Raw genomic sequence first — 21,181 nt, forward strand, 5'->3', positions numbered from 1 at the left:
GATAGGAGTTAAATAACAATATAAGACCATAGTCAAACATCCGTCTTAACATGGCATAGATACAATATGTATGTTGGTCGGAATTTTAAACCGTAACATACAACCGGTCATGACAACAACCAACCGACGATGACACTGCTGGCTGGAATCAGTTGTTACAGATTTTCACAAATTCAAATGTGTTACTCACCTTTAAGACTTTACAAATGCATACTTTGGCAGAAACTTTGTTTAAGCCTTAAAACCCTGACTTTAAAGAAGGTGGCAGCCGCCAGACATGTTCTAGAGTAAATAAATATTATATGGCTGCATTGTCTTTGTCACGAGTAATGGTTACATGTATAATATCCTTATGGGACATTGCTTACTCTTCTAAAATGCATTGCGAGAAAAACTGGAAACTTTATCAAACCATTGGCATAAAACTGACATATTTAAGTGATTACAAACGTGGTGAAATCCCCAACGATATATAAATCATGTGGAAGAAGAGAAAAACTGCCCGACATGCGTAAGTAGGCACTAAAAACGTTAGTATGAGTCTAACTGGGGAATAAAAAGATTTATACCATAAAATGTGTACAAATTCAATACTTGTAAAAGTTATAGGTTTTTTGTCTGCGGTACTATTAATTCTTCCACCTTAGTTCGACTACCAGAGGGCGCCTCCATATTTCCGCCGAAGCACGTGCTTTTGGTTGGCCCTCGGCGATATCGAAGACAACCTTATTAATTATTTGTTCTGACTCTCTATCTATCCTTCAAATTCTAAAGTAATGGTATCTTACGACCACTCGTACCGAACCTTGTCTTTTAATATCTCTTTTCATTTAAAGGAATGCAAAATAACTTTACCATGGATTCCGAGCAATGTCTGAATTAAAGACAACGAACTTGTTGACAGGGAAGAAAAAATGCTTTAAATCGCCAACAAATATCAAACTACCATTCACAGATTTCAAACATGTTATTTGTACAGCTATTCAAATTAAGTGGCAGCAAAACTGGTCTCTCGAGTCAAGCAACAAACTTTGTAAAAGTACAACTGAAATTTACAACATCCTATCCAAGACAGAAACATCGTCAAGAGAAAGCTGTCCTCGCATAGATTCAAAACGGAAAAAAGACCATGCTTACCCATTTTTATTAGTTTCATTTGAAAGGTTGGTTTTCCAAAATGGCTTCCCATTTGTTGTGAATTTTCTTTTGGCAGTGTGCCCCTACCGTTGTTGTAACAACTTTATTAAGTAAAATTTATTTAAACATCCACTTTCGTTCTTATGGCGCATTAAAGTGACACATGACAGAAAATGTTACATTTTTAGAGAAAAACAAAAACAACTTTTGCTAGATTTACAATTAATAATCTAGTCAACTTGCCGTAAAAATTGTTTCTAACATGAAATTCTAGATATAGATAAAACAAATACAAAAAGTAATTTCTAGTCAGAACTTTTGAGACAAAGATCTGAGTTTTTCGCAGTAAAAAACTATCTTAAGAGTGTTGGATAAACAGAATATTTGACCTGTAAATGTTACATATTGAACTATTGATAATGAATATGGATGTAATGACCTTATTATTAAAATGCCTACATTCATGATGATATGCCAAAACTAACAAAAACAACAACATTGTCAAATACGCTATATATATAGGAATATGAAGGCAGTCAACACAAAAGATTTATGAAAATATTTTTCTTTTAAAAAATCCAAGATGGCCACCGTAAGATCTTATTGGTTGAACATTTTGTCGATTACGAACTTCTATTCGTCATTCAAAATTAGCGTGTTACTATTTTTAGGTTCATTTGTGCATTTAACATTTAACAGCTTAGGCAGAAAGGTGTAATCTTTAGGAAGACACAAGATTATATATCCTTATACTGATGACTGTCACATCAATTAGGGATCAAGATTTGAAGTTGTGTTCCAAACAATTGATCGACAAAGGTTCTATATTAACCAGGTACTTCATTCAATTTCAAGCTCTATCTTAACTTGTATCCTCGTGATTGCAATGGTTTAGGATTGTCTAGCTTTCTGTAATATCCAAGGGAATTCAGGTTGCTGGGTGTTTGCTTACACATTTCCATCGTTCTTTGACCGACTGGGCAATATGGCAGTAGTAGTCTTGTCAAATGCCTGTACTATTAAGCGAAATGTTTTTAATAACAAGAATTGGAAATACCAAAGAGTGAACACTGATTCCAGGAAAAATCTGTTTATTTTTGTTTACCCAAGACAGCAATGAAGCATCATATGTGGTATTTGAAGGATCTTGAAGGCCTGATCTTCTGACCAACCTGCCCAGGGGTCCTCATTTTACAATCGGAGTCCTAGAGAGGAGAAAGGCGTTGGGCAAATCCTGACTGGTTCTGTAACAGAATATGCGACACTCCCAACAGGTCATTGATTATTTCAGACCATTTTGTAGATAACTGAGAATCAAATGATTCTCGCCCCTCTAGCACAACCTCTATACAAGGATTAAAGTCGTTGCCAATAAGGTGACTGGAGTATGCGCGTGATGAAGCAGGACACCATAGGCTGCGAGAGTAATCAGGTGGCGTCTTGCATGTTTTGGCAACAACAAGGATTATGTCCCAGTAGGTATAAATGTGATGAGATACAGACAGATTTTTGTGTGATCAATTCCTTACATCCTGAACTGTCAACAAAAACATTGTTTGCGGTGGTTCATTTCCCCCTGGTTATTGACATTTTTCTTATTCGGGCTGATTTCTTTTTCGAAGATATTTTATGCAACTCTTTTGACCAATGGCTGTACGTGTTTGTCCTGTCTTTGCAGACATCATCCATTATTGAATCAGTGTATACAAGAACCATCTAAACTAGTATCAGCTTTTAACTTGTTTCCAATCCTATATGTATATATGATTGGTATTGTGATGTTGTGTGTAAGTATTTGAATATTAATAAAATATTGTTTAAAGTAAACTAAGAGCCATCTATATTGTGGATTATTTACATTTCTTGTACTTCTACTTTTACATTTTTTCTTGTACACGTGTATTATGTTCTATCTTTGGACAATTACTGTCAATAACGGAACTACATAGTATATAATGTATAATAAAATGTCGAGGCCAATTAACTAACACGAACCTACGTTATACTATGTAATAAAACATATACCGAAACGAAGGAATAATCATTAAAGCGAAACATATAACATTGTTTTTAGGTAAACAAACATTAAAAATGTACTTTTTATTACTTTTGATTTAAAACAAATAAATAGTAAAAAAACGCCCGAGTTTGGTCATGGATTCAAAAGTCTTACGCCTATATTAGTGTCGCATTTGAATGATTAATGGAGAATTTCATTAGATAAACATATGAACATACTCACCAGGGAATACCCAGGTCTATGCCTAGACGATACCATCAGCTGCTATATGCAGATTGGATCTTTGAAGGGTGGACTGGGCAGGAGAAATGTGTATTGCATCCAACATTATTAAGCTAGGGAAATCTCATTTCTTAAGCTTGGAATGTAATACATCCGCATTTTAACGTAACATGCAGTTTTTTTTGTAATAAAATATTTGATTTTTTTTCTTATTCTATTTTAATTTAACAGGAAAGATAATAAATTTATTATGAGAAATATAACTAAGAGCCATTTTTTCAATTTTTGACCCTTAGTCTAGACTTTAAAAAACTACAACCAAAACGGAAATTATGTAAACCAAAAATTATAATATTTCTATGTGCGAAAAGGTTGAAATAAAGTAAAGAACATACAAAATATGGTAGTAGAGCTAATAAAAAATGGAACGGGGCAGGCTTCTCTGTAAAATTAGCTCTCCTGTAAACAATCCCCTTCCGGTTGTTGAGTATGAAAACAATAAAAGCCTCATATATCATTAAACTCTATATCTAATGAATTATATATTTTGTAACCTTTGTGCTTCTGTCAATCCTGAATTGTTACTCATGCTCAACTTGAAATATTGACGACGGTAGCTGAAAAACAAGGTGTGTTGTCTTTTGTTATAACATGACGAGGCTGATTTAATTTGGCGGATCCTATATTGATGTTCCGGACTGTGACGTCACACGGGCGATATTTACTTTTGAGTCACATTGGTCCTAACAGAATAGAACGACACTGTTTTATAGGCCCTTTGGGAACTAATGTCAAGTATTATAAACTTACTTCATCAGGATTGGTAAACGGCGGGCAGTCTGTCATACATTTATATAGGAAAACGACTGTCCGCCCTTCCCATGGGACCAGCATCATAAACCTATCAGACATGCAAGTGCGGATAAACAATTGAGCTATTTCCTGATATTATCCGAATGAGTGAATCAGAGCAAGTACAGTATGTACCGTCGGGATTCATTATCGCCTTACTTTCATTGTCCATCGCCAGGAAACATAAAAAAAATCCGCTTCCGGGATTTTTGCTACGTATGCATTTGATGTATTTTTGATATGTACTCAATCACACATTTAAAATGACATGCCGTAGAAACATCTTAATTCAAATACATTAACTTCCGTTAAAAAAATAAAATGGTAAAAAAATATATATCAATGCACTTCCCTTTATTCTTGTCTTAACCATTGTTTTCCGTTCTGATTTCCAAACTTTTTGCCCCTAATTTCGGACGATTGATATTAAAAGGCGTTTTTTTACTCTGGTCTGTTCCTACAGGAAGGACGTAAGAACAGTGCCTGCTAGTCCCATTCCACGATTCCTACCTTGAATGCTATTCTCATCAAACTACAACTTCGTTCCAAAGGTCTCTTTTGACACTTCCAATTTTTTACAAAGAAGTTATGCACTCACCCATACAATTAAAGAAGATATTTTTGAAGCAAATTCTGCTTAGAAAAAATGAAGAGATAAAGGTACCAATTTAGGCGCCTCCTTAAATTGTTCACGGACTACTGCCACCAGGCGCGTGCCGTAAATGGCGTGTAAGCACATAAGCACGTGCTTGTACATACTTTTCTGAAGTATGTGAACAATGTTTTTAAAGTCAAGAAATGTTAATATTCAATATTTGTTCTGAATTCTGTATCTTTTTCAGTCGTCAGATGTACTGACCAGTACGTTTGAAGTTTTGTGTGCATGCATTGTCACTAACAAGGATAATGTCGTTAAAAACTTAACAAAAAAAAAAACACACAAACAAACAAAAAATGATAAAGTCATAAAAGTGATATAACCAATAACCTCAATACTCACCATCGGAGTGAAATGTGATAAAAAGTAAAAAAAAAAAAAAAAAAAAATTGATGAATATCTGACGTACTGACCAGTAAATGACGAATCCAGATACATGATTTGATTTCTCGTGACAAAATGGAAGTAAAACATTTGAGCGTGAATTATTTTGGTGTTAATGATTGGAATAATGATAGATCATGGAAGGACTATCCTATCTAAATACGAACAAAAGGCACCATTAAGTCCCCGGACGGGATGCTGGCCAGCCGCCTCGTGAGGTTACCCCCTCCCCACCCCCCTCCTCCTCGACATTATCTTCCTAATGACGAAGAGCCAAATATTCCGAAATAAATGGCTTTAAAATGGGTTGACATGGGTGAAGTTTACTAAAACACTCAAATGGTTTCTTATTAATCTTCTGGGATAAAAGCGTGATGTCCAAATGGTCTTGACTATTGAAACTCTCAAATGATTCATATAAATAAACAGAAATGCCTCTATTTACAGACCTTTGCCGATAGCCAAAGTAAAAGGGGTCATTTGTAAAAAAAAAAAAAAAAAATCATTTCTTCTAAATAACTGAAAAAACATATAATGTTTCGGTAGTAGATGGCCTGAACTGAAGACCTACAGTTTTAAATGACTCAAGTAATGATTATGAATCAAGAGAGCGCCGTGTATTTGTAAAAGAGCGACACCCTAGGTATCGCTTCACATGCTTCCGACATTTCAGCAGGATGGCACTATAAAAGCTGAAGTCAAACACAAACATATGGAAGCCACCAGTGTTCTAACTGCCTTAGTTGTCCGTTGATGATAAAATCTAATGAACAGAAATGTTGTGATGTCGTAAAGTACAATAAAAGTCTGCAAAAGCACCGTATGACCTCTTTAATCCATGTTATGGCCATGCACCAGACTATGTCCCAGTAGACGACTTCGGGCTGGGCTTAACATGTATATACACTTTCAGATAACTACTATCTTCATCACGCCTATGTTGGCGTAGATTGACATGTGCAACCTCCGCATACGGGTGCGTCAACAAGATTATTTATATGTTTATTTGTTTATTATCATCAAGCATCTGTTACAAACAAGCATTATCAAAATATTGCTATATCGTGATACACAATTTCCTAAACTACTCCATTTCCGAGATGTATCGCGTTGACTGCCGAGACAGGTGGGTGTGAGAACGGGAGGCAGTATTTATGGCTGCCGACACAATATTGATTTACCAGTAACACTACTAAATATACATACATACATTTTTGACCGAAATTGACAGAGAACAAGATATTGGTCTCTGTGATACTAACGATCGATACAAAATCATACTGGTTAGAATTGAGATATCAAGGCATATTGTTGACCATTTCAGAGTGTTCCCAGTATCTGGATAACATTTCGAAATTCTGACTTGAAGAGAGCATTCCACGTCCACGACACACTCTAGTTTATGAAGTTACTTGATGGTGATGATACTGTCTGTCACGGTGAATGGATTACACTATATAAACTGTACCAGTCCTTCGTTATCTGGGATGAAAGCTGGAAAGATCTCATCTAGAATGATGTAAAAATCAATACACATCTACGCATGACTATCGAGAGAGCCGGCGTAACCTACCTCTGCTCCCATTCATCCTGTACCAGAAAATGTCGAATTCGCCTGTTTCGCCTGTTTCGCCATGCCAACAGATGGCGCTATCCAATATTGATTGAAACCTGAATCCGGACTGTCACAAGGGTGCAGTGTAATGGACAGAACACAAACGTCCGGAGCTGGCTTTAAAATGACGGTAACCCGAGGGCGATATCCTGTTATAATTGACCCCAGATGTTTAGCATGGCCGAACAGCCACCAGATAATAGTCTGAGGGTTGGAGATAGACATCAATTAAAATGGTCGACTGTTGGCTGTGTGGTGTAATGTATGGATCTCTGTGATATTTATATTACTGGAATTTAACAAACAAAACAACAAACCCTGGTAAATAAGTTAAATCAACATATCTGTGATTGTTATTTCAATATTTTATATATATACGTAGTGTGTGATCAGACGATATACCGGTGATTTATATATAAAAAGTGAAAGTCTTTCATTCAAAGTCAACTAATTGAATATTCATAGTTCAATCAGTCGCATACATAATTTCCATGTGTTTGCTTTGAAATGGAAACACCTTTATCGCTCAGCTGTCGGAGTTTCTACTGAGGTGTATATAAGTAACAGCATTGTGAGCTGTATTACCACTGACCGTGGTCAGCTTGTACCTTGACGGAACAATATCTTGACATACAATCATAGTGTTGCTTCACCGCAGGATACAAGAGCTTTCGCCTGAAGTTTTACTACGCGAACATTCCATGTGTATAAGCGAGTATATTTACAAACATTTCGCTACAGCGACTTATCAAGATGTGTTTAAAACGCCATTGACAGAAGCACCGTATCTTATTTTCATTTGATGCCGAACGTTTACCATTGATTTACGAGGATATTAGGAATGTGTATTTTTACAAGAATATTTTTTTTTTTTATAAACGTACATTTTAAACTTTTCTTAAATTTTCAGGACTACACACGTAATCGCCGCTAACCTTGCTGTAAGAGGAATTTCACACTGGAAAACGTTTATTTTTTAAACACATACTACTAATCAAAAAATATTCGTGTGTCATATTTTCGTGATGGATACGTACACAGGAAAACAGCTTAGGAGTGTGTTATGGTTTTATTTACTTTCGATAGTTGGATCAACATTACTCGACTGTGCCGAACATTGTCAGTGTCGATATGTCGAAGCTGGTAATCACAAAATCGTCATGGAATGTAAACTAGTAAACACAATCGACTCCATTCCAGTCATGTCATCAACGGAGGAGATGGAAAACGTGGAAGAGTTGTAAGTACAATTATCTTATCTTCTGCACGTGCGTTACTGGGGCACTGGGCCAAATTACTTTACGTCTAAACCAGCAATGCTTGTGTTACGTTCGACCAAAAAAAAACCACAGCTTTCTGTCCCGGGTTTTGAATTTTCGGTACGCTTACACAAATTGCCTTCTAAATTGACTTGACGAAATATAATGTAATTAACGGTCACAAGTAGGACGTTTTAAAAACATCAGCTCGATAATACTGTATGATATGCAGAGAATTTATGTTGACAGCAACATTTCTTCATATTTCATTTCGTGCTTAATTCAAAATGAATATATTCCAATATTATGAACATCTGTTTATCAATAAATCAACTGAATTTTATTTGGACTGCATAATGATTTCATACTTGAAAATATAGCAATAATTACTCGTGGAATAGTTCTCTGCCAGCAAATCGATAACAGGAAATATATCGCTTCTGAAAATGTATCGTTGTATTTTAATTTCTAAAATCTTTCATCGCAACGACATAAAAATATCGTATATGGCTGACTTTTGAATTACTTTCAAGATTGTCAGTCATTTGACAGGGAGATTTTGATGCATTTGAGAGCAACAATCGCAATAGTTGTATAAATCCATGCTATCTTAATAGAGTATCGATCTAGTCATTCCTGTGCTTGTATACATCTTGATGTCGATGATAATCATGGGTTATATAAAGAACGACACGAAAATAGAAAGCTGAAACTTTCTCTAAAGGATGATGGATCACCGACTCGCCGCTCTGTCCCATATGCCTTTCATTGACTGCGTCCAGGCACATGCTCCAGGACATCGGGTGAATTTCCTGTTATTCTACACGTGGAGATAATTCCCTTGGATATCCGACTTTTATTATAGGAACACGTTATGTTTAATGGCCCTCGTAAATATAATGCAATGTATAGGGTCGGACTATAGGGATACATAATGCTGAATTATTCCTACAGATATAAAGTAAGCTTTATCTATTTTATAACAATTGCGAAACACGTTATATATCAACTTATATAAACCACGCTTGTTGGCAAGGATGGAAGCTTAGCGTGGGAGGAAACTGAAGTACCCGGATAAAGCCCACGTGGTCGGGCAGGTGACTCCATGCATACATTTACGACCTACTCTTGCTACTGAAGCATACAAATGTACTGTCGAAGACACCCAGCAGGTCGCCTCACCCGGTCATACGTACTGACAACGGGCAAACCAGTTGTCACATTGCCAAAAATGCTGAGCGATAAACAGGAGTAGCCACTGCCATTTAACTATAGACTTTGTATGTCTCGACCAGTCGACAGAACCAAAAGCCTTACTCACAGATGCGAACGCTCGTCAAAAGACCAAAAGAAAAAACAAGTTGCTTAAAAAGAAGAGCGAGGATAATATCTCAAATTTAGGCGCCTCTTACGATTCTTATAAAAGCCACAAGTAATGTTGATTTGTTCTCTCAAAAATATAGTTTATATAGTTTGGGTATACATGTAGGTTCGCGTTATATAAAATTGTTTCCATGGCTTGAGTAGACTGTGGTATAGAGGCCCATCTCAAGGCTATATTTTGTAGATTAGGCTTTAGTGGCGCATCTCACGGCGAAGGTTTACATACTGGGCAATAGAGGTGTGTATCTCACGACTAAAAGTGGTAGATTTGGCAATAGAGGCCCAGCTCACGGCTAAAATTTGTAGATTTGGCAATAGAGGCCCAGCTCACGGCTAAAATTTGTATATTTGACAATAGAGGCCCAGCTCACGGCTAAAATTTGTATATTTGACAATAGAGGCCCAGCTCACGGCTAAAATTTGTATATTTGACAATAGAGGCCCAGCTCACGGCTAAAATTTGTATATTTGACAATAGAGGCCCAGCTCACGGCTATAGTTTGTATATTTGACAATAGAGGCCCAGCTCACGGCTATAGTTTGTATATTTGACAATAGAGGCCCAGCTCACGGCTATAGTTTGTATATTTGACAATAGAGGCCCAGCTCACGGCTATAGTTTGTAGACTGGGCTATAGAAACGCATATCATGGTTATAGTTTGTTGATTGGGCTGTAGAAGTGCATCTAGTAGCTATGGTTTGTTAATTGGGCTGTAGAAGTGCATCTAGTAGCTATGGTTTGTTAATTGGGCTGTAGAAGTGCATCTAGTAGCTATGGTTTGTTAATTGGGCTGTAGAAGTGCATCTAGTAGCTATGGTTTGTTGATTGGGCTGTAGAAGTGCATCTAGTGGCTATGGTTTGTCGATTGGGCTGTAGAAGTGCATCTAGTGGCTATGGTTTGCAGACTTGGCTAAAGAGGCGCATTCCACGGCTATAATTGCAGTGCTATATGTATATGTAAGTCGGAATTATTCTCACTTAGGTCGTGTAAGATTCAAATATTCTTAAGGATATACTTTGTAGGGTCGTGCTGTAGGACACAAGTTATGTAGAATTTTCTCACAAATATATTAATAGGGTCGGGCTATGCCCAGTTCTAAGAATGATCGTCCAAATATTCATTTTAGGTTAGTATGTGTTTAACTTAGTAAAGGAATCGATTTGCCATTCAAAATACTTTAATATCTTTATCCCTATTCATCCTTTATAATGTAACTGAAGTATCATACATTGCTTTATTGATTCTGTCTACCATATTGTTTGGATCAGACAGCATTTACCATTTATGTGCAAAGCCTATAATTTAGCCATCCTACATGCATCAAGCTACAATTTAAAAAAAAAAAAAAGCAATTTGTATGGGTGGTACCAATGTCACTGTCAGCAGCTGATAAATGAGTATAATTTACTGCGAAGTGTCACATTTGTATTTATTGAAGCGATACAAGATTTGCTTGTGTCATAGAATTAGCCTTTTATTCCTTTCCGTGTTATAATCAATAATTTAAAGTATTACATTGTTAAATCCGATTAAAAGGAAAGCTTGTGTCGAATTTAAGACATATATGTTTCTCACACCGGTATATCAGCATTAAATGAAATCTGTGCCTTTTTTCCCTCATTGGTAAAAACAATACATTTTTCAAGGAAATGATAAAGATATTGCATCAAGCCGCAACCAGGAAGTTTACTTCACTACCCTGATGCCATGTTTACATCTCGGATTACAAACCATAGCCAATGTTCCTTTAAAAATGACCCCATATCTTAAGAAAGAGGAATTGGTTTTATTTATGATTCCAATACACCCTCCTCTATTACTTAAATCTTCTCCATCACGAATTCCCGTTTGAATTTTCGTCTGTATTCCCGTCTGTGTGTTCGTAGTGACCGTCATTGACGAGTACAAGATAGACGATTTTAACATGTTCAAGGCATTATCCTCATATGAAAAATCTTGTACGAGAATTGGAGCGTACATTTAAAACAGTATGGTAGCATTGCAACATATATGTATGTGGATAGGACCATACATTTATAAACATTATGCCGACATTCTTATTTATGTGGATAGGACCACGGGCGTCTGCTTTTTGTTGGTATTTATAGAAAAAAAAATTCGCCCATACTCTTACTATATTGGCAATTTTGTCTGCTTTAAAAAATTATCACACGACAAAAGAATAGCTTGCATTGATATTTAAGGATTTTAAGGCAATGTCGTTACTGAAGTTTGTGTGAATTTCATATTCTAGTCGGATTGAACTTAAATTCAAAGTGAATCGAAGTTTTTTAAAAAGAAATACTAACTAGAAGCGGCGCCTGTGATAGGGCCATACATTTATAAACAGTATTTCAACATTCTTATATTTGGGGACAGGACAATACATCTATAAACAGTATATCAACATTCTTATAAATGTGGATAGGACCATACATTTATAAACAGTATTTTAACATTCTTATATATGGGGACAGGATCATACATTTGTAAACAATATTTCAACATTCTGATATATGTGGATAGGACCATACATTTATTTGGATTTGAACGTATTTCATTGTTTAGATACAATTGAATTAGGCACAAGATTTACAAAGATTGTGATAGCGACACAGTATACTTATAATGATTATAAAGACAGAAAAGCAAAGATGAATTACAGGACGAAATATAGAGATCTAAGAGTAAGATGAATGTTGCTGCATTAAGATGTACTTAAAATAAGGGTTCATAAAAGATGTACACAATATATAACTTTAAATACACTTAAATAAAACTAACTAAAAATTAATGCATGGCACATTCTAGCCACACATCCAATACACGTCACTTATCCATTGTCCACAAAAAACACATTCCTTAAATCCTTCATCGGGTCACTCCTGAACTTTATAGGTTTCTTATTCATATGTCATATATTAGAGGTTTGTTACAAGCAGTAAATGATATACGTAATATATGAACCAATCATAATATTAATATCAACAAATTGTAGACTCTATAGTGACATAGGCAGGATAGGAAAAAACACTTAGATTTACCTGTTCACACGAATGTTGAACACTTTTATAAACATTATGTCAACATCCTTATGTATGTGAGTTGGACCATACATTTGTATACGATGTGTCGACATTCCTACGTACCAACACGGTATATTTTTCCATGGTTTTGTACTTGACGTACATAAACAAGTGTCATAATACCACACAGATGTGAGAGATCAATTCATCGAGACCAGAGTTTAAAAGTTGATTAAATAGGAAGGAATAACGACTTTGGTATTAGATGGAGGATAGCGTTTTACACTTAGGCACCCATCGTAATTAGATTGGTGTTTTACGGCAGGGTTCTCGCGTACATAATTTCACTGGATTATTCTTCGTCGATTTCTGCTCTAGTTAAAATGTAAAGGATGTGCAGCGAGTCGTGTTTATCGACAGCCTTAATCCCGTTTTATTTTTTAGACTTGAGTGTAATTATTTAGAAGTGGCCCAATGTCATTGTTATTCAAGTATTGTTGATACAGTATCTCACAAATGTAATTAACTATTGATGCGGTTCGCCACTTAAACGAAAACTCAATTTATTTTAATCCTTTAGTTCAGAGAAGAAACAGATCTTAGCTGTGTATAGGGTTTTAGGTGTGTGTAAAAACATGTACGCACTTGTATGTAAGTATGTTGTTTTCTTATAAACACATGTGTACCTCACCTTCCGATACTGTTTTTGTTTTTGTGTTTGTTTGTTTGTTTGTTTTGTTTTTTTTTGTTTTGTTTTTGTTTTAGTTTTTGTTTGTTTGTTTGTTTGTTTGTTTGTAAACATTGCGTCATTGGTACAGATAAAAATAACAACATAACGAAAGTTGTGTATTTTTCATCTCTTGGTCTCCATTAGTGCTATTTCCAAAAATTATCATATATAAATCATTTGAGGTCAATACACAATATAAGCATACACATGGGTTTGGCAATATAAGTAAAACTTATATATAAAGCAAATAAACAGTACATACATATTTGTCGTGCCCTGCAGTGTGTATGCATTTGTGTATCAATAATAAAGATATATATCTTATTTATTCTTTCTTCTTCCCTTACCCTTCTTTTCCGCGTTCTCCTTTCAATTGTCGGTTACTACCGTCGACGTCTGGTTTGTAGAAAAAAAAATTCGTGACTATTTAAATTCTTCATCTGTTGTTATGTGTGTATGTATATACATGTATATATATATATACCACCTTATGTTGCTCATGTAGTCAACATTGTATCTCAATCTATACCGACTATATATATATATTGTTGTGACTACGACAATCACAGCAAGAAATAAACATAGCCTTGAGCTCATGTCATTTTCAATTAGTATTGTGTAAAACAGGCGTGGTATGGTACACTGGGTAAGTATACCAGTAGTTTCAGTGTTACATAGTGTCAGCTGGCGTAAGAGAACATAAATACCCACACAATACAATTATATATATATATATATTTATAAGTAATATACCTATACAAATCTCATCTGCACTCAGGGACACTGCTGTAACGCACTTATAATCTATTGATGAGATTAAAAGGCTCCAAAGAAAATAGAATATACTGCCGGGAGGCTAAACTAGAATTCACAAACAACTGTTTAAATGGATAAAATTATCACGGGAATGTGAGGAATGCGACACCAAATATGTCTGTGTCACATGACGCATTTATTTGTATTCCCTTCGTACGTCTTTAATCTATTAGGGATTATTTTTATAGATCTCTTCTATATTAAAAAAATAACTTATAAACCAAGGACACAAAGAATGAATACGTGATATGAAGTTGGCAAGAAGATCTTATTTAAACATGGCGGCGCTCATGCAAATTTCTTATAAACCATTATAGTTTAATTTCATTGTTTAGTATGTATGCATCCATTTTTTAATTTGTAGTGTCTAAAAAATGCACATTGTGTTATTTCCATAGAGAGGGAGGTACCGGGTACCGGGATGAACTATATAGGGTACCTGTACATAGAGAAATCAGACGCCGGCCCAGTCTTGTTGACATGCGAATTCACTAACCAACGAGCCTCTGCACCACACGGTGCTAACCCTGACATTAGATAAGTTTGGTTAGAGCGCCGTCCGAATCTCGGGTGAAGATCCGAGGTGCGTGGATCGACTCTCCCTAGACGTATTGATTATGTTTCTCGGGAAGCTGAGAAACGGTCCGGTCTGTGCTACCGTTTTTGCGTCCATGGGAAAGACTCCTTACCCTAATTGCTCTGGATGACATGCAACGGGACTCCCTTTGCAGTTCAGTGAGGTAGTCACTAACTACTCCACTTCAAAATGACCCTAGCTGTCCACAGAATGATAAACCCAGCAAACAAACAAAGTTATAAAATTGTCATCTTTGTAATGTTCCTCATACATAGCATCGGCTATTAGATGCAACCTCAAATCAGGAAAAAGCAAATTCTACAATACAAAATATTCTGCATTCCTACAAAACAGTATTTTTCATGCCGCCAAATCGATTATCCAATAAAGAAAATAGCACATTTAAGCGTGGATCCTATTTGCTGCAAATACGTTTCAGAATATGTTGACCCTAACTAAACTCGTTGAAGTCGTAATCACCATGGTAGATCGCTACATCGCATGTCTGTCCATCGTAATGACAGTAATTTCAAAGAAAAGCTCGGAGCAAATGCCTCTGGGAATGTTCGGCACCATTCCTGTATTACAGAAGGACTAGTCATGCAGAATCGTTACAGTATATTTAAGACGTCAAATTTGATAGCGAACTCTTTATGCATTTGATGTATGTGCAAACTATCTCTTTGATGTGGATAAGGAGATGAAGAAATCGTACATTTACAAGCGTTATTTTGAAATTGTGATTTATAGTAACATTAATGATGCATTCTGTATCAATGATTAAACTTGCATGGGATCTGTCTAAAGCGCATCCACCGCACGGTTTTAATACAAATATAAGAACACATGTTACAAACACTAATACTCATCATCATTGAGTACCCACAAATACCAGGTAAATCACCTACCGATGACCCCTCCTCTACCAAACCTACCCTTAACTTACTGGTTAACACTAATCCTCTACCCCGTCTAGATAGGTTCAGTTCCTTTACATAGCTAAACTGCAGAGTCGTAGAAGGTGAACCCTACCCTTAACTCACTTGTAAACACTCCTCAATCACACCCGCGTAGGTTCAGCTCTTTTTTATATAGCTAAAACGTTGAAAATGTTCGCTACCCTTACCCGATGAACATCCCTGTAGCACACACCCATATATGATACATTGAAGGCCCTGCCCACCCTTATACCCACCGATAAACAACCCTCTAGCACACACCCACATCTGATACATTGAAGGCCCTACCCACCCTTACACCTACCGATAAACACTCCTTTAGCTAACCTCCAAATCTGATACATTGAAGGCCCTACCTACCCTTACACCCACCGATGAACATCCCTGTAGCATAACCCATATTTGATACATTGAAGGCCCTACCCACATTTACACCCAACGATTAACGCTCCTCTAGCGTCCCCCTACCCCAAATCTGATACATTGAAGTTCTTACCCACATTAACATCCACCAATAAACACTCCTCTAGCACACCTACACACGATTTTATACATGCATCTGTCACACAGAAGGTAGTCTATGAAACTGATTATCTCCCACTGCTATAAAACCCTCCCTTACCCGTCGGAATGACGGAGTATGGAAGTCGTATGGCGGAAGTAAAACTATGTCCTTCCTGTCACACGACTGTGTGATGTATGACTACAACACTTCCGTCAATAAAAATGTTTTTTCTTGTTACTGATAAGACTTAAACATAAAAAACAACAATAATATATTGACATGTTTACGGCCCATCACTTGACGTCGAGGTAATAGTATGTAAAAAAACACGTTTAAAATACCGAAATGTAATGACCTAGAACAGACGTGTTGTACCTACTCAAGATCCGTTTAATGTTTCGCACCACACGTACCGACACTTAACCAGAGTCTACCGCACACGCCTCTCATTTACACGAGACTGACAACTCATACAGAAAATAAATAAACGTTGTTTCTCTTGATGATGTTCAAGTATTTTAGGATGAACGGGTTAGCTGAATGTACTTTTGTTGTAGTGGGTCAATATATTTAAACAAGTTATGAAACCTCCTCCCCTGAGAAATAACATTAAACTCTCTTAAAATGGGAGTGCTCGACTCTGTTGATGAATCTACATGTTTGTAACCAATGCACGATTTGTTAGAGGTGACTTATATTTGAGTTTCCGCCTGCATTGGGAATTAAATGTTCATTTCAAATCTGACAAGAACTCATGTCGCAACATTTGAGAACATTGTCTATTCTTTTTTTTTTATTGTTTTGAGATTTAAGCTTGGTAAAAAAAATGACATAGCCTTGATGTTGTTCATTTGACCAACCGTTGTGGTTTATAACATTTAACCAATCTTTATGGTTTCTGACAATTTTACCAATCGTTGTGATTTATGACAATTGACTAATCGTTGCAGTGTCTGACAATTTTACCAATCGTTGTGATTTATGACAAATGACCAATCGTTGCAGTTTCTGACAATTTGACCAATCGTTGTGGTTGGCATTTCCATGGCTGTATATGAATGTCGGCTGTAACCAGTGCAAAGTCATCGGTTAAACGGCAGTGGTTGTGTGTCCAGTGTTATAACTTCTTTCACTACAATTTGCCATATATTGACACTTGAATGTGGCCCTGTTGTCTATGGAAATCCCATTCGTATGTTAGAAATTGTCCTCACACCAGCAAACGCCGTGTTTTTGTTTATGGTCTGCTTTGTGATAACAATTTGAAATGTAATATCTCAAACTATATTTATCGTCTCACGCAAATAGCTTCAACAGATATGTACACTGTTTGCACTTTGTACGATTTGTTCACGACATGTCGACAATTTTAATCTGGTGGATTGACTAAGTAAAACTACTAAAACACAACCTACAGCTAAACAAATACTGCAAAAGCATTGTACACAAAAAAATGTTTTATTGCATATACTGAAGATAAGTCAAACGTTGGTAATCATATTAAAGACATGGATAGTATCTCCACATGGTATAGATTTTGTCACGTTTTCCCGAACCTGTTGCAACATTTTATTATCAAACCTGGTGATAAACAGTACAATTTAATCAGGTTGTGTTTTTAATATCTCCCTGAACCCTACTTCACATTTGACCTTTTTAGTTGAACGTTTGCTCCTCTCAGGGAGTTCATTTAACGAGTTCTGCGTCTATCCATCAGCAATCGTCACGTGTGTACGGCTGCCATGGAGACGCATAGAGAAGAACAGAAAGCATAGGCAGAATTCTACATAGCAAAAAGGAGGGATCGTGTTCGATATCAAGAACATGAGCAGCAAATAACTGTTGTCACTGCAATGTCTATATAGAATATGGGAAACCTTTGATTTGGATGGGGTTCAGCACTTTCTTTGATCAACATTCAATGGAAAGGTCCTGACCTTATCTTTCCAATGTCCAATCAAGATAGGAGAAAATATCCCAACCTACAACGGAGACAAAGTTGGCACATGCAGTGAGATTAAGATGGTGTCTTCTTTCTCCGATCTGTTCCTATGCCGTGACATACCCAGGTCATTTTGTTTGTTTGGTTTGGTTTGTTTTGGTTAACGTCCTATTGACAGCTGGAATCATTTAAGGACGTGCCAGGTTTTGGAGGTGGAGGAAAGCCGGAGTACCCGGAGAAAAACAACGGGCCTACAGTCAGTACCTGGAAACTGTCCCACGTAAGTTTCGAACTCGTTACCCAGAGGTCATTAAAATGGGACCTGTTGTCCATTCGACATCTGTCATTATATGACACTGACCGTTGTCATCTAGACATCCGTCATAATATGACACTGACTGTTTTCACCTCAGACATCTATCATTACATTACCCTGATTGTTGGTGTCCCTCTAGACATCTGTAATTATACGACACTGACTGTTGGTGTCCTCCTAGACATCCATCAATATATGACCCTGACTGTTGTCCTCTAGACATCTGTCATTATATGACACTGACTGGTGGTGTCCCTCTAGAATCCGTCATTATATGACACTGACTGTTGGTGTCACTCTAAACATTCGTCATTATATGACCCTGACTGTTGGTGTCCCTCTAGAATCCGTCATTATATGACCCTGACTGTTGGTGTCCCTCTAGAATCCGTCATTATATGACCCTGACTGTTGGTGTCACTCTAAACATCCGTCATTATATGACTCTGACTGTTGGTGTCCCTCTAGAATCCGTCATTATATGACCCTGACTGTTGGTGTCCCTCTAGAATCCGTCATTATATGACCCTGACTGTTGTTGTCCCTCTAGACACCTGTCATTATATGACCCTGACTGTTGTTGTCCCTCTAGACACCTGTCATTATATGACCCTGACTGTTGTCCTCTAGACATCCGTCATTATATGACCCTGACTGTTGTCCTCTAGACATCCGTCATTATATTACCCTGACTGTTGTTGTCCCTCTAGACATCCGTCATTATATAACACTGACTGTTGTCCTCTAGACATCCGTCATTATATGACCCTGACTGTTGGTGTCCCTCTAGACATCCGTCATTATATAACACTGACTGTTGTCCTCTAGACATCCGTCATTATATGACCCTGACTGTTGTTGTCCCTCTAGACATCCGTCATTATATGACACTGACTGTTGGTGTCACTCTAAACATTCGTCATTATATGACCCTGACTGTTGGTGTCCCTCTAGAATCCGTCATGATATGAGACTGACTGTTGTTCTATAGACACCTGTCATTATATTCCCTTGCCTGTCTAGAGAGTCTAGAAAGTCACGATAAAAAAATACTTGTTTGAGATTTTCCTTCTCAAAGGAAAGATAGGGCTACGTTTGGAGTGTCATCAATCAGGATTACCATGGCTTTGCCACGATAGCTCGATATTCCATCCGGTCACATTATACTTACAGGGGGATAATCAGTCATCGTCAGTCAATCAAAGTTCTATATCAAGAAAGCGACATGCAACTGAATTAAAGTATTTCGCTTGCCTCAGGCGACAAAGCCCATACCATTCAAAGAGAACACTCAACGTTTCCAATGTGACAACAGTGTCGGCATATATTGACTCTTGTCTTAATATTGAGTTATGAAAGGCTGCCATTTGTTCCGTCGTACAATCAAAGCAAACACGCTAATATTATCCTAGTCTGTTAACATATGTGTTTCGGTTTGGGAGTTATACTTAGACTTAAAAAAAAACGTAAATTACCGCCCTGTTTAACAGCTCTGCATAGCTAGGTTTATACGCGTTTTAGCTGAAAACATATGTCAGTAAGCGAAACAGCATCATTCGTGTTAAGGATCACTTGACATCGATGTTGCAAAACTAGGGATTTCACACATTCCTGGCATTCTGGTTCACTCTACCGATTGGCGTGTGTATACTGGTAACCGTGCCAAAACATAATTATACAGATTTTTGTGATTTTGTCTTTCAAACATCATTCTAAATTATTTGTATACAAACTTTTACATACCAGTATATTAGCCAACACTACCCGTACAGCTATAATAAGGAGAATAGTTACGTTTTATAGCAAAGACAACGCACGCAATCGGGTAGATTTGTTTAATAGAATTTTTCGTCCACGATACATGCAGGATCATAAGAAGAGTAAGTGCCATCATAGAAATTTGGAACTGGAAGGATAATACCAATCAGATCAAACACTGACAGGGCAATTTGTCACCGTCACCTGTAAGCTGAACAATAGGCTGATACAATTATTACAGCCTGTCTTCGGGGCCCTGATAAGATTATAGCACTTGATTGAAAGCTGGATAGAATGTTTCTGTTTTTGTTCATTATATCAACATAGTAATTGCATGGTGATTGGTACGTTTTTGCCAGCACCCGTGCATGCAGCTGTTAACAATTAGCAGTCTCGTTTGTGTAATCACCACATAGTTTGTATCAATTCTTTATCGAATATCAATTCGAACTTCTCTGAAGATAGACATTTCAAATGAGTTACTTAAAAATATTATGCACCAGGATTGAGCGTTGAGCTTTTTGTTTGCTTGTAAAGAAATTGTCAAAACATATATTACATGTAGTACACAATGACTATTTACATCTCGTAGTCAGTATTATCATAATAATGTAACATCAGTGCCATTATAACAATACCGTCCCATCTGTGTCATCCATTTTTAATTGTTACAATCGACGAAGTCTCCTTGGGTGGTTGCTGTGCCTGATTTCTTTTTATGGCCCACATACCTCGTTCGTCGTTCGTGTAATGTGACCAGGTAGGATATCACGCTTCCATTTCTAAGTGTGGTATTTCAGTTGCCCGTTCGTTGGTGAACGACGCTCTTAAATGCCCTTCTTTCGTAAATAAGACAAAAAGCAAAACCAAGCCAATCCCCATATGATCACATTATATTGATAATTGGCTATCTTAAACAATTGTCAAGTAGAGAGCAGTGATAATTCATTCTCTGTCTCGATCATAGGATAGAATCCGTGACCTTCCTTGTCTGGGCTCCTTGACTCAGAACTTCATAA

At 36.8% G+C, this 21,181-nt stretch overlaps 1 protein-coding gene across 1 annotated transcript in view; it reads left to right on the forward strand.

Annotated features, from left to right (window-relative positions):
* The first annotated feature begins 6,522 nt into the window (after nt 1-6,522).
* LOC117334494 (BDNF/NT-3 growth factors receptor-like) overlaps nt 6,523-21,181 on the forward strand; it is a 102,984-nt gene continuing 88,325 nt past the window's right edge. The window contains exon 1 of the mRNA XM_033894151.1: nt 6,523-8,128. Coding sequence (XP_033750042.1) covers nt 7,914-8,128 — 215 coding nt within the window. The 5' untranslated portion in view covers nt 6,523-7,913. The remainder of the gene's footprint in view (nt 8,129-21,181) is intronic.

The sequence above is a fragment of the Pecten maximus genome, chromosome 9 (assembly GCF_902652985.1).
Source record: "Pecten maximus chromosome 9, xPecMax1.1, whole genome shotgun sequence".
In the NCBI taxonomy this organism is placed as follows: domain Eukaryota; kingdom Metazoa; phylum Mollusca; class Bivalvia; order Pectinida; family Pectinidae; genus Pecten; species Pecten maximus.